The following is a 12,605-nucleotide window of genomic DNA, read 5'->3' on the forward strand; positions in this document are numbered from 1 at the left end:
ACAAATAAGTTAGGGCCACCCCAGAAAGCGGTCAGCGTCCTTGAGAAAAATCAGCCAAGATGCACTGGTATAGAATAAAGGGTAGGAGTGATCTTTCGCTCAGATTATCAGGGAAGACTGCTCAGGGGAGGTGGCAGTGGTCCTGATGACACAGTGATGTCCACAGGATGAGGCAAGGAGAGAGAGCACTCCAGGGAGAGAAAGAGCGAGTGCAAAGGTCAGACCAGAGGGAGCAAAGAGGAGGGTGAGGGTGAGAGGAGGTCGGAGAGGCCGAAGCATGTGAGGAATCTGCCGTTTATTTGGCCAGAGAGGATGACGGCCTAGACCACGCCACTGGTGGTGGGGATGGAGGGAGGAGGACGGGTCTGCAGATCTCGAAGCAGGGCGCACAGGGCTCGCTCAGGGCTTGCCCACATGAGGGCGGCAAGGGAGGACTCAGGGATGTGAGTCCTGGGGCTTGAGTAACTGGGTGGATAAGGCCACCATTCTCTGAGCTGGGCAGCGTGGGAAGAAAACATGTCTATGTAACTAGATGAGGGAGAACGAGAGCTCAGCCCGAAACATGCTGGTTTCTGAGCCGCCTCATGATCTCCAAGTCACGGGAGAGGTCACTGGGCAGCCGGAGACACTCTTGCTCTCTCACCCCGGCCCCTCCATCCCCACGGAGCTCTCCGTTCCGTTCTGACTCTACCCCAGTCCCCCAGGCCAGGTAGCATCCTGGTACCCAAACCACACCTGGCTCTTGGGCTCTCCCGCCTGCCTGAGTGATCCCTACATACAAAGGAGCCGGTTCTGAGGCGTCTGGGTGGCTCGGTCGGTTAAGCGTCTAACTTCAGCTCAGCTCATGATCTCAAGGTCCGTGAGTTCGAGCCCCGCGTAGGGCTCTGTGCTGACCGCTCAGAGCCTGGAGCCTGTTTCGGATTCTGTGTCTCCCTCTCTCTGACCCTCCCCCGGTCATGCTCTGTCTCGTTCTGTCTCAAAAATAAATAAATGTTAAAAAAAAAATTAAAAGAAAACAAAGGAGCCGGCTCCCCGTTTACCACCAGTTCTGATGCATCGCTCACGACCCTGTGATTCAAACATCACCCAACTCGGTATCTGTCTGCCACACCTCCGGGCTGGGCTGGAAGACGCTGTCCTGGCTGCCACCACAGGGTTCTCCGGGGGCCTACGCCCCTGCAGCCAGCCTCCATGGTACTGGCTTCTGCCCCGGGCACGCCTGGCTCCTCTCTCAGACAGACAGACACGGGTGCAACAGGGTGTCCGGTGCACTTCAGAACTGTGCAGATCCGAGGAAAATGCCTTGAGGAGCTAAGCCATCTGCCAGAGGTGGCTCAGGCCCTAGAAAGGCAGTCAGAAGGCACAGGTTGGAACCAGCAGTCCCGGGTCTGAACCTCAGGAGTGTCCCTGTTACCAGCTCTGGATCGTCACAGGGCCCCTCAGCCTCCCTGAACCGTGGTCTTTGTCTGTGAAGTAGGGGTGACACCGGGGAGACGCTGGGCAAGTCACTGCCTCTGTGGGGGGCCTGGCACCCGCCACCACAAGCTACAGACACGGGTGTGAGGAGAAGCCGCTTTCTACCTCCGAGACCGGGGAAGGGGAGGGGTAGAGGTTTGGGGCGGGCTGGGGGACGGGGGCGACTATTCAACTCTTCCTCGTTCCCAAGTCCAGGATTTTAAACACGTCGCCACAGACAGACATTACATGTTCAGATCTCCTTCCTACGTGGCAGGAAGCCGTTACACAGGTGGGTGGGCACAGAGACGTCGCTCATTACACACATGTGCGTGTGCAGGCGTTAATAACGCCACTCACAGACGAGCTTCCCTAACCTTCACACAGCAGCTCCTTCCCGCCAGCTTCGTAACCGCTGGTGTGTGCCACAAATAGGAGAGTCGCCGGGGCCAGACCAAGCCAAGAGCCTGTGACGTGCTGAGAGCACCCCGTGGGCCCCCCATTCACCCTCACCCCTCCCTTTCCCCCGCCATGGCAGGAAACTTTTATGTTCATATCACTGCCTATCCAGGCCTCTCCCCTAGGGAAAGTTCCTAAGTCTACAAATAGGTGCATAAATCCTATTAACCGCTAAATTATATGGAACAGCCGATGACTGGCATGAACCACTGCCTGATAAATTGCATCACATACACTCAAACATTATGCAGCTATGTTAAAAAGGGAGGGGGGTTACTAAGTACGAACCTATGAAGAAAACAGGCTGCTTAGCATATCAAATGAGAAGAGCAAAACAGAGAACCGTTTATGCAGTATGATTTAAACCAGCGCTGCCCAACAGAAATATAATGCAAGCCACATACTTAAATTTTAATTTTTGAATTGCCGCATTTAAAAAAGTGAACATATATGAAATTCATTTCTAAAAAATAATTTTTTTTTTAATGTTATTTACTTTTGAGAGAGACAGAGACAGAATGCGAGCAGGTTAGGGGCAGAGAGAGAGGGAGACACAGAATTCAAAGCAGACTCCAGGCTCTGAGCTGTCAGCACAGAGCCTGACGCAGGGCTCGACCTCATGTGAGATAATGACCTGAGCCGAAGTCAGACGCTTAACCAACTGAGCCACCCAGGCGCCCCTCATTTTTTTTTTTAAAGTAGACTTCACACCAGGTGCTGAGCCTAATGCGGGGCTTGAACTCACGAACCTGAGGTAAGAGTCCAACGCTTAACGGACCAAGCCACCCAGGTGCCCCTGAAGTTCATTTTATTTATTTTTGAAAAAAATTTTTTTACACTTACTTATTTTCTGAGAGACATAGAGAGACAGAGCACAAGTTGGGGAGGGGGAGAGAGAGAAGGAGACCCAGAATCTGAAGCAGGCTCCAGGCTCCGAGCTGTCAGCACAGAGCCTAAAGCGGGGCTCGAACTCACAAACTGTGAGATCATGACCTGAGCCGAAGTCGGACGCTTAACCGACTGAACCACCCAGGTGCCCCTGAAGTTCATTTTAATTAACATTTTATTTAGCTTAATAGATCCGAAATAGTGTCATCTCAATATATACTAACTACGAAAAGTTATTGATATTTTACTTTTTTTCTACAAGTCTTCAGAATTCAGCACACCTTTGGATTTCTATCTTTAAAATTACAGCACACCTCAATATGGATTTGCCATGTTCCAAGTAGATAATGGCCACATTGGCTAGTAACTACCCTACTAGAGAGCACAGGTCTAACCCATTAGAAATTTAAAAAAAATTTTTTTTAATGTTTATTCATTTTTGAGAGACAGAGAGTGAACAGGGGAGGGGCAGAAAGAGGGAGGCACAGAATCCGAAGCAGGCTCCAGGCTCTGAGCTGTCAGCACAGAGCCTAAAGCAGGGCTCAAACTCACAAACCGTGAGATCATGACCTGAGCCGAAGTTGGACGCTTAACCGACTGAACCACCCAGGCGCCCCTGAAGTTCATTTTAATTAACATTTTATTTAGCTTAATAGATCCGAAATAGTGTCATCTCAATATATACTAAATATGAAAAGTTATTGATATTTTACTTTTTTTCTACAAGTCTTCAGAATTCAGCACACCTTTGGATTTCTATCTTTAAAATTACAGCACACCTCAATATGGATTTGCCATGTTCCAAGTAGATAACGGCCACATTGGCTAGTAACTACCTTACTAGAGAGCACAGGTCTAACCCATTAGAAATTTAAAAAAAAAAATTGGGGGGGGGGGCACCTGGGTGGCTCAGTCAGTTAAGCCTCTGGCTTTGGCTCAGGTCATGATCTCGCAGTTTGTGGGTTCGAGCCCCACATCAGGCTCTGTGCGGACAGCTCAGAGTCTGGAGCCTGCTTCGGATTCTGTGTCTCCCTCTCTCTGCTCCTCCCCTGCTCATGCTCTGTCTCTCTCTTTCTCAAAAATAAATAAACATTAAAAAAATTAAAAAAAAATTTTTTTTTAACGTTTATTCATTTTTGAGAGACAGAGAGTGAACAGGGGAGGGGCAGAAAGAGGGAGGCACAGAATCCGAAGCAGGCTCCAGGATCTGAGCTGTCCACACAGAGCCCAATGCGGGGCTCAAACCCACAAACCGTGAGATTATGACCTGAGCTGAAGTCGGATGTTCAACCAACTGAGCCACTCAGGCACCCCTAACCCATTAGAAATTTTAAAAAAGACTTAGGTATTGGGGGGGAAATCTAGAAGGAAGTATCAAAATCTTCATGATTACAGATTTTTGCTGAGTAGTGGAAATAGGTATGTGATTTTTTCCCCCTCTGTTTTCCAAAGTGTCTATATATAATCAATTCATATTGCTTTTAAAACAATAGCAAAAGTTGGGCACCTGGGTGTCTCGGTCGAGCGTCCAACTTGGGCTCAAGTAATGATCTCGCAGTTCATGAGTTTGAGCCCCACACTGGGCTCTCTGTTGTCAGCATGGAGCCTGCTTTGGATCTTCTCTCCCCCTCTCTGCCTCTCTCTCTCTCAAAAAGTAAATAAACATTCAAAAAAAATTGGGGCGCCTGGGTGGCTCAGTCAGTTAAGCGGCCGACTGCGGCGCCCCGCGTCGGGCTCTGTGCTGACAGCTCAGAGCCTGGAGCCTGTTTCAGATTCTGTGTCTCCCTCTCTCTCTGACCCTCCCCCGTTCATGCTCTGTCTCAAAAATAAATAAACGTTAAAAAAAAAAAATTTTTTTAAAAAACCAGCCAAAGTCAACTTTTTAATTTTAGAATCAAAGGGATTTAAAAGACCTGACTGGGTGAATTGCATCTGCCACACACTGATTTATTGATCCCCCACAAGAGCTGTCCTGTACCCCTACGACCTGGCAGAGGGTATACTCTTCATGCTCACCTGCTAATTAGTTGGTTGGTGGGTGGGGAGGTTGGAGGAAAGGGAAGAGGGCAGCAAGGAGGGAAAACAGTACCGTACAGCAGATATAAGAGAACACTAAACTCAGACCCTTGTTTCCAAACTCCAAAGCTATCACTTACTGGCTGTACGACTTAAAGCGAGTTACGTAACCACCCTGTGCTTTAATTTCCTCAAATATAAAAAGGCAGCAACGACAGTAATTCCTTCACGGGGTTTTGGGAGAATTAAGGGAGATTATCCAGACAAAGTATTTAACACGGTGCCTGTCACGCAGCCAATGTTTCCAGACGTGTTGGCTGTTGTCCTTATGGTGAATCAAGGAACGATCCCTGGGGTCAGGCTGTGTAGCTCATACGGCAGTGGCACCCAGGACACATGCCAGAGCCACATTTACCCTGGGTCCCTCCCGCTCCTGCTGTCCTCCCAAGTCCCCTTTGTGAGAGGACAGAGCATGGCTTTTCAGTCACAGTCACGGCGGAGCCAGTCCCCGGGTTTGTGTGGGGTCCCTTCGCTCGACAATCCCTCCCCTCACCCCCTGACCCGAGTTCCCGCAACCTGCTTACCTGCACCACCTCCGGCCTCACATTGAAGGTACACAGCCAGTCACTGAAGCGAGGGTAGCTGTTGAGTTCGGAGGTCCTCTCGCCAGGAGCCACACTCAGCTTGCATTGCTGCTGCTTGCAAATGTACCGAACCAGCTTCGCCTGTGGGGAGCCCAGGAAAGAAAAAGCCGGTTCATTCGGGGCTCATGCACATGGCGGCCCCGTACACGGGAGCTCTGGCAAACACAGCAGTCGGCGGGATTCCCCAGCAGTGAAGGAGGACACGGGAAGGAGGAGGAGAGGAGAAGGGTCTGAGAAGGCCAGCGGGAAACCGGGACGACCACCCATTGGCCCCTCCTCACCCCAAAGCTGGCTGACACTGCCTCACCCTCGGGACTACGCTCCTCAGAGAGCGATGGGCAACACTGTTCAGAACAGAGAACGGGGTTAAAACAGAAGAAGGGCTTCCTGCCTGGGGAGGGGTGCGGGACTGGTTGGTAACTGAGGATAGAGAAGATATGGGGATTTGGAGAGAACAAGGAACCTTCCATTTAGGATGCTTCCAGCCTAGACTCGCACTGCGCGAGTTGAGATCCGGGGACTCGGGCGCACTTTAGCCCGGTGACCTTGGACAAGTTACTGAACCCCACCCCCAGAAAAAGCCTCCGTTTCCTCCTCCAGGAAACGGGATAATAACAGAACCTCCCTCTCGGGGAGGCTGAGAAGAAATGAGGCGCTCGGTGCGTGACACGCAAGCACACCCAGAGCAGGCCATGCCTTTGGGGATGTGGCCTTACTGGCAAAGGTCCTTGACTCGGGTTCACCAATGGGCGGAACGTGTGCAAATTTCAGATGCGTTTTCCAGGGGAAGAGGGTCCACGGTTTTCAAAAGCCTCTCAAAAGGCTAAAACTTCAATGAAGGAAGCTTAAATAAGGACGGCCTGGCTGAGGTCGGCCTGGAGCTCTCTCTGACAAACGCTGGGCTCCAACAGGCTAGCCCGCACGGTCCTGAGGAATGTAGAGGGGGGCGGGATGGGGGCGGGGAGCAGGTCACGGCCTGGGGCTGATTAAAAAAAGAAGGGCTAGCTGACTGGAACAGATGGAAATGACCTCACGGCCCCCAAGAAGAGGGACCAGGGAGCTGCCCGGCTCGGCTGAGAGCCAGCGACCCAGGGACCCCATGAGGGCTGCCGTCAGGCTGACGAGACTCCAGCCGCCTCCTCTTGGTGACTTTCAAGCTTCCTGGAAGGCATGCATCACCTTCAAAGTCCTGTGCAGGTGCCTTGCCATTTGGGGCCACCTTCCAGTTCTACCTCTCTTCGAGGGTTTATGTTGTTAATTCACATTCCTTTCTTCCTCCTCTGTAAGTACCTCAGTGTATTTCTCTAAAGGGTACGCACTGTTTTTGTCAACACGGTCACTATACTAAGAAGTAATACTAGTTAATGACAACATTTCAAATATCTAGAAAGGATCCTAAATTCCAAACAGGAGCTCTTGACCATTTTGGGACCATGGGTAGCTCTGGCCTTCTAGAGAGGTAGCCCTGGTCCCTTTCTAAGAATACAGCTTCAGACAAAGCACTTGGGATTATAAAGGAGATCAGTTAGATCTAAAGACATTTCTCAAAATATTATTTAGAATGCTGGTAGAGTACTAAAAGCCCTTCTTCATTAAAGCATCAAATGAAAGCTGCCCGTGGCTCTCACAACTATGATAGCTTTGAGGCTGCGACGTGTCAACTACTTTTTTAGATATGGCCACAACTGTAATGTGATATGCACACAGCTGTGCTTTTTGCTGGTGACTGAGTCGCACATATTTGCTAAGATGATTGGGCCTTGTTGCCTACATCCAAACTGAGTAACATATTAAATTTCAGTTAAGGTTAATGAAAATAAAGGCTCCATGTATTCCCCCCCTCCAAATTCGCGGACTCCCTGAATTCTATGCACAGACCCCAGGTAAAGAATCCTTGTGGTCAGAGGGATGTGGGGCGTGAAATGAGACCCAAAATGACAAGAAAACCATTGCTTCTCCATCAGCCTCTCTGAAATGTGCCCCCAGCAACTTGTTTGGCCCCAGGCTCACAATCTGCTAGACTCAAGGGCACTGTCCCTCCACCCACCCACACCCCCCTCCCCCCCCCCCCCCCCCCCCCCCCCCCCCCCCCCCCCCCCCCCCCCCCCGTGTGGCCCTGAGCACCGTGAAGTCCTGCTGTCTTCTGAGGGCTCCGCGGCCACCAGGCACAAGTGCTCGGGAGGGAACACTGAGGCAGGACAAAAACAATGCCACTCGATTTAGTTTCTTTTTTTGTTTGTTTTTAATTTTTTTTTCAACGTTTTTTATTTATTTTTGGGACAGAGAGAGACAGAGCATGAACGGGGGAGGGGCAGAGAGAGAGAGGGAGACACAGAATCGGAAACAGGCTCCAGGCTCTGAGCCATCCGCCCAGAGCCCGACGCGGGGCTCGAACTCACGGACCACGAGATCGTGACCTGGCTGAAGTCGGACGCTTAACCGACTGCGCCACCCAGGCGTCCCGATTTACAGTTTCGACGTTGAGTGAAACCTACAGAGAGGCAAACCCCTGGCCCCTCTGTACCACGTGCCCCTCAGGTACCAAAGCAGACACTGTTAATCGAACATTCTCTGCAGAGGCCGGCAACCCCAACAAGAAGCACATTTGCTGTCCTATTATGGAGCCTAAGTCCCCTGGGGAACATCTTCAGAGCACAGTTAACAAGAAGGTGTGAGTGCCCCTTTCATCCTGCAGGGTTCAGTAGAGGCACCCATGTGCCCAGCCTCACCCCACAACGATCTATCCCTCCCAGTGTGACCAGAGGCCTATTCCAAAATCAGGGCCCTCTATGTTCCTTCCCAGGCTCATCTCCACTCCACTCCACTCCCTGCCCCCCGACCCTGTCCCGCAGGCACACACTCACCTAGGAGGTATTCCTCAAATACTTCTTGTGCTTTCCTACCCCCGGGCCTTTGCTCAAACTGCCTGCAGTGGCTAATTGCGCCTCCCTCCTCCAGCACCACGGGGCTGGGCAGACTTCCCAGGCCTAGTTACAATCCTGTCTCCCCGTCTGCACCTCTTACAGCAGCCCCTGATCACGGCCGCTTCATGTTCGAGCTTTGGCCCCAGTTGCCCCCGACACAGGTGAGTTCCCAGACACAGCACAGGCTTCGGGGTTGAACTGAAATCTGGATTCAAATGCAGGTTTGCCGTTTTAACAGTTATGTGACCTTGGGGAAGTTTGTTCATTTTTCTGAGTTTTGGTTCTCTCATCTATACAGTAGGCATGACGTTATCTAGCCCACGGTCTGTCGGGGGGATTGAACGATAGTACGGAAACCCCCTCAAGGCTACGTAAGTCCCCCTATTATTACATGTCGGGCCAGGGACTGTGTCCACCTCATTCATGACTGTCCCCACACACCTATTACTGCCCCTGGCACATAACATGTGCTCAAACGGCCTGGAAAAGGAAGGTGGGAAGGAAACCCACAGGCCTCATCCCCACGTTAGGGCACTTCTTACAGCCGCTTCTTCCGTCCATCCAAGCTGCTCTCCAACCACAGCTTCGAAGAGCTGACCGAAGAGGGGACCAGACATCAAGTTAACTGTACAGAGTCAAAACCATTCTGTTCCACATGAACCAAAACGGTCGGGCCACAGGCGCTCAGAGCAGCAGCAAAGAGGGCCATCCACCACTGGCATTGGGAACTGAGGACCAGACCCCTGGGAGCCAGTTAAGAACATGTCCACCCTACATACGACTTTGGCCATCCCAGGTCAACTTCAAGACCTGCCAACCTGGCCTCAGCAATGAGCCAGGGGCTTTCTCGACCTCAGCCCCCAACATATCCGGCCCCTTTCAGCCTCGAGGACCTCTGCCCAGAAGGCTCTTCCCCGTGACCCCTGAGCCACAACTCAGCTTAGATACCCTGCCCAACCCCTTCAGCCCCGTTCCTTAGCCCGCTGTCCGTCTCCCCCACCAGATCTCACATCCAAGTTCTAATTCTAACATTTTACTTGTCTGCTTCCTTTTTGAGGCTGTACACTCCCTAAGGTCAGGTGCCTGGTCTGGGTTCTGGGTCCCCACCGGGAACCGGCATCACTCCTGGGACGCACAGTTTGCTACCGTAAAACCTTTGCTGGATGAACGGACGAACGAACACGCAATCCATCTTGGAGCCCTGACAGGCACACGTTTACCAGAGCGACAGTAAAAATACCAACCGCGTAAGTGTTAGCTCAGGAGCTTGAGAGTCTCGAAAACCAAGGCAAATTCCCAGAAGAGGAATGAGCAGCTTTTCTTAAAGGCTGCGAGAGATCCCCACTAGACAGCACAAAGCAGGGCCGTGGGTAGGACGGTGCAGAACTTGAAGTGACTCCTCACTGCACCCCATTAACAACCCATACGCCTGGCCAGCTGCGGGCAAGGAAAGGGGGAGACACGCAGCGCGTCGTGACCTGTTTGCGGGCAGGTCTGGTGTCCTGGAGGCTTCTAGCCCCCCAGAGCTTGCAAAGAAACAGCATCTGTGGGCTCGGCTTCTGCTGAAGTAGCAAAGCTAGCCTCATTCACAAAGGATGGAGCTCCCTGGCCTGCAGCAGCCTCCCTCCATCTGAGCAAAACAAGCCTGCTCTCACTTTTTGGAAGGCTGGTCACAGTCACAGAAGCACCCAAAGGGCTATTTTCCCAGACAAACCACAGCGGGGCCTGCCAGCCCGGCCCTGGGGGCCTACAAGGGTACTGTTCATAGGGAGTATCATTTTTTCTCAACCACAAAACCACGAGACATAAATTTTCCGGAATAGAAAAAGCACCTGGGGTTTCAGCAAAGGGACCGACAGCAGGAGGGAAAGAGAGTCATTGGCTCTCTGGCCACCAGGGAGGGCCCTGGGCTGGAACTGAAGTCTCAAACCCCGCCCCCAATATTCTTTTGCTTCGCTGCATGTGTGCCCCACCCCTGTCCTGACACTCAGCCTGCCTTACAGAAAGTGCAGAAGACCTTCAAGGGAGCCGCAAACAGCTGGCAGGGAGTACCAGACACGAGGCACACAGCAGGCACTAAGTGTCCTAGGCCGAAAGATCTAGGCCCTGGTCCCGGCCCTCACATTCAGATCAAGGATCTTGGGGAAAGTCCCCCTTAGCTTGGCTCCAATCTCACCACCTATAAAAAGGGTCTCGTGTCATGGAAGTTGGGGCCAGAGGAGTCACCGTATACAAAATGGCCTGGAATGAGGGGGAAAAGAAAGACAAAAATGACAGGTCTTCATCTTACTACATTACTCTTGGTTACTCCAACCATATCCAAGAGGCAGCACTCTGGCTCCAGACAGATGGACCTGGCCCCTAACCCCCTTGCCACCACTCTGCCTCTGCGAGTGGATGCAGATTTCGCCTGTCAGACTCAGTTTCCCTGGCTGTTAAAATGGGGTTGATCTACCTCAAAAGGCTGCTGTGAAGATTTACATGAGAAAACACGGATGTAAGGTGTTCAGCAAAATGCCTGGGATGAGGAAAACATGTGCACAGGGAGCAGTGACCTCACCTAGCCAAGCCTTCAGGTGCTCTTACAGCCTCCCTGGGCAACAGGGCAGATGTGGGTGAGATCGTACCCATTTCAGAGATGGGGTAAAGATGACCCTGAAGGCTGGCATTGGTTGTCCTCAGGGCAATGCTGGTGGAACCCACAGATTAGGTCCATTTCTCTTTTTGTATACATTTTTTTTTTTAATGTTTATTTTTGAGACAGAGGGCATAAGCTTGAGCACAGAAAGGGCAGAGAGAGAGGATCCGAAGCAGGCTCTGCTCTGACAGCAGAAGGCCTGACACGGGGCTCAAACTCACGAACCGTGAGATCACGCTCTGAACCGAAGTCAGACGCTCAACTGACTGAGCCACCCAAGCACCCTCAGGCATGAGGGCCAAGACCTGGCTTACACACTGTGAGCAGGAGCCCTCCTGCTCACATAGCCCCTGGCAACACCAGAGGGCACGGAGGGAGTGGAGTGACATCCACTCCAGATCACCTCCTGCAGCTCTAGCGGGACTCCAAAGCAGGCCTCCCTGGTGGAGGCTGCCCTGGGCACGGCTCCCATGGAGGGGAGGCTGATCACATATCCCTGAAGAGCACACACCCGTCGAGCTCCCAAAGCACGTGCCACCGAGAGAAAGAAGCTTCCACAGGGGCAGGAAGCAGCTCCCAGAATGGCAAGGGGCCCAGGAACCCGAGAGGCCTCTCGTGTCTGCTCTGCTCAAAGCTTGTCCAAACCTCCCTCCGTGTAGGTGTCCATGGCTCCCAAATCCACCCTTCAGAGATCATCACAGCTGTCACGGGCGACCCACGGACCCAGTCATCTGGGACACGTGCTCCCCTGCGGCCACACTACCAACATCCATCGGAGGCGGCCGTGGTGGGGGGCAGCGGTCACGGCCGTGCCTCCAGAAGAGAGAGAGGGCGACACTGGCTGGAATGGTCGTCCAGCAGTGACCTCCCGGAGGCTTCCCCAGGGCGGTGGGACGGGGCCAGCCATTGGGCCTGACTGGCGGGCGGTGCGGTGGTAATGACCCGGGAAACATTCCAGTGGGGATAACTCGTGTGCCCACGCCTGCCGTGTACCACTGCCACCTGTTCCAGCTGGCCGGGGACCACACCTCCCATTGTTCACTGTTCCATCACCGGGAGAGGGAAGCACAGGCTTAGCAGTCACCCAGACCTGAAGTTCCACCCCCTGGTATGCCTCACTTACCAGAGGCGCGGCCATCGTTAGTTTACGTCATCTCAGTGTCCCTGCCTGAAAAGTGGAGAAAGTGACACATGCCCCCTAGCACCGCTGAAAATTTACTGTGGGATTCACAGATGCAAAGCGCGGAGTCCGATGTCCAAAATACAGGAAGCATTCACTAAACAGGATGCTCTCGGTATTAGCCCTGCTCAGCCTGCAAGCATGGCCTTGAGGAAGAGTGTGAAGACTGTTGGCCAGTGCCACCTGGATTATACGTTATGCAGGCTTTTGCACCTTTGCGGAAAACACGCAAATCAACTGGCTTTGCAAAAAAAAAGTCAGCCACATCCTAACACCGCAGGGCCCGGGATGGGGAGGTCCCCATTTGGTGACCCCCAAGTCTGTGATCCAGGCTATGCAAGTGGCCAGATGCCAAGACATCTGTAACCCTAACTCTGACTCAGACATCGGCTGCTCAAGCA

The 12,605-nt window shown here is 52.4% G+C and overlaps 1 protein-coding gene across 6 annotated transcripts in view; it reads right to left on the reverse strand.

Annotated features, from left to right (window-relative positions):
* The window catches only part of KSR1 (kinase suppressor of ras 1), a 164,195-nt gene that overhangs the window by 71,488 nt on the left and 80,102 nt on the right, over positions 1-12,605 (reverse strand). For all 6 annotated transcript variants that reach the window (XM_043583621.1, XM_043583623.1, XM_043583617.1 and 3 more), the window contains exon 2: positions 5,403-5,543. In XM_043583621.1, the coding sequence (XP_043439556.1) occupies positions 5,403-5,543 (141 nt within the window). The remainder of the gene's footprint in view (positions 1-5,402; positions 5,544-12,605) is intronic.

The sequence above is a fragment of the Prionailurus bengalensis genome, chromosome E1, assembly GCF_016509475.1.
Source record: "Prionailurus bengalensis isolate Pbe53 chromosome E1, Fcat_Pben_1.1_paternal_pri, whole genome shotgun sequence".
In the NCBI taxonomy this organism is placed as follows: Eukaryota; Metazoa; Chordata; class Mammalia; order Carnivora; family Felidae; genus Prionailurus; species Prionailurus bengalensis.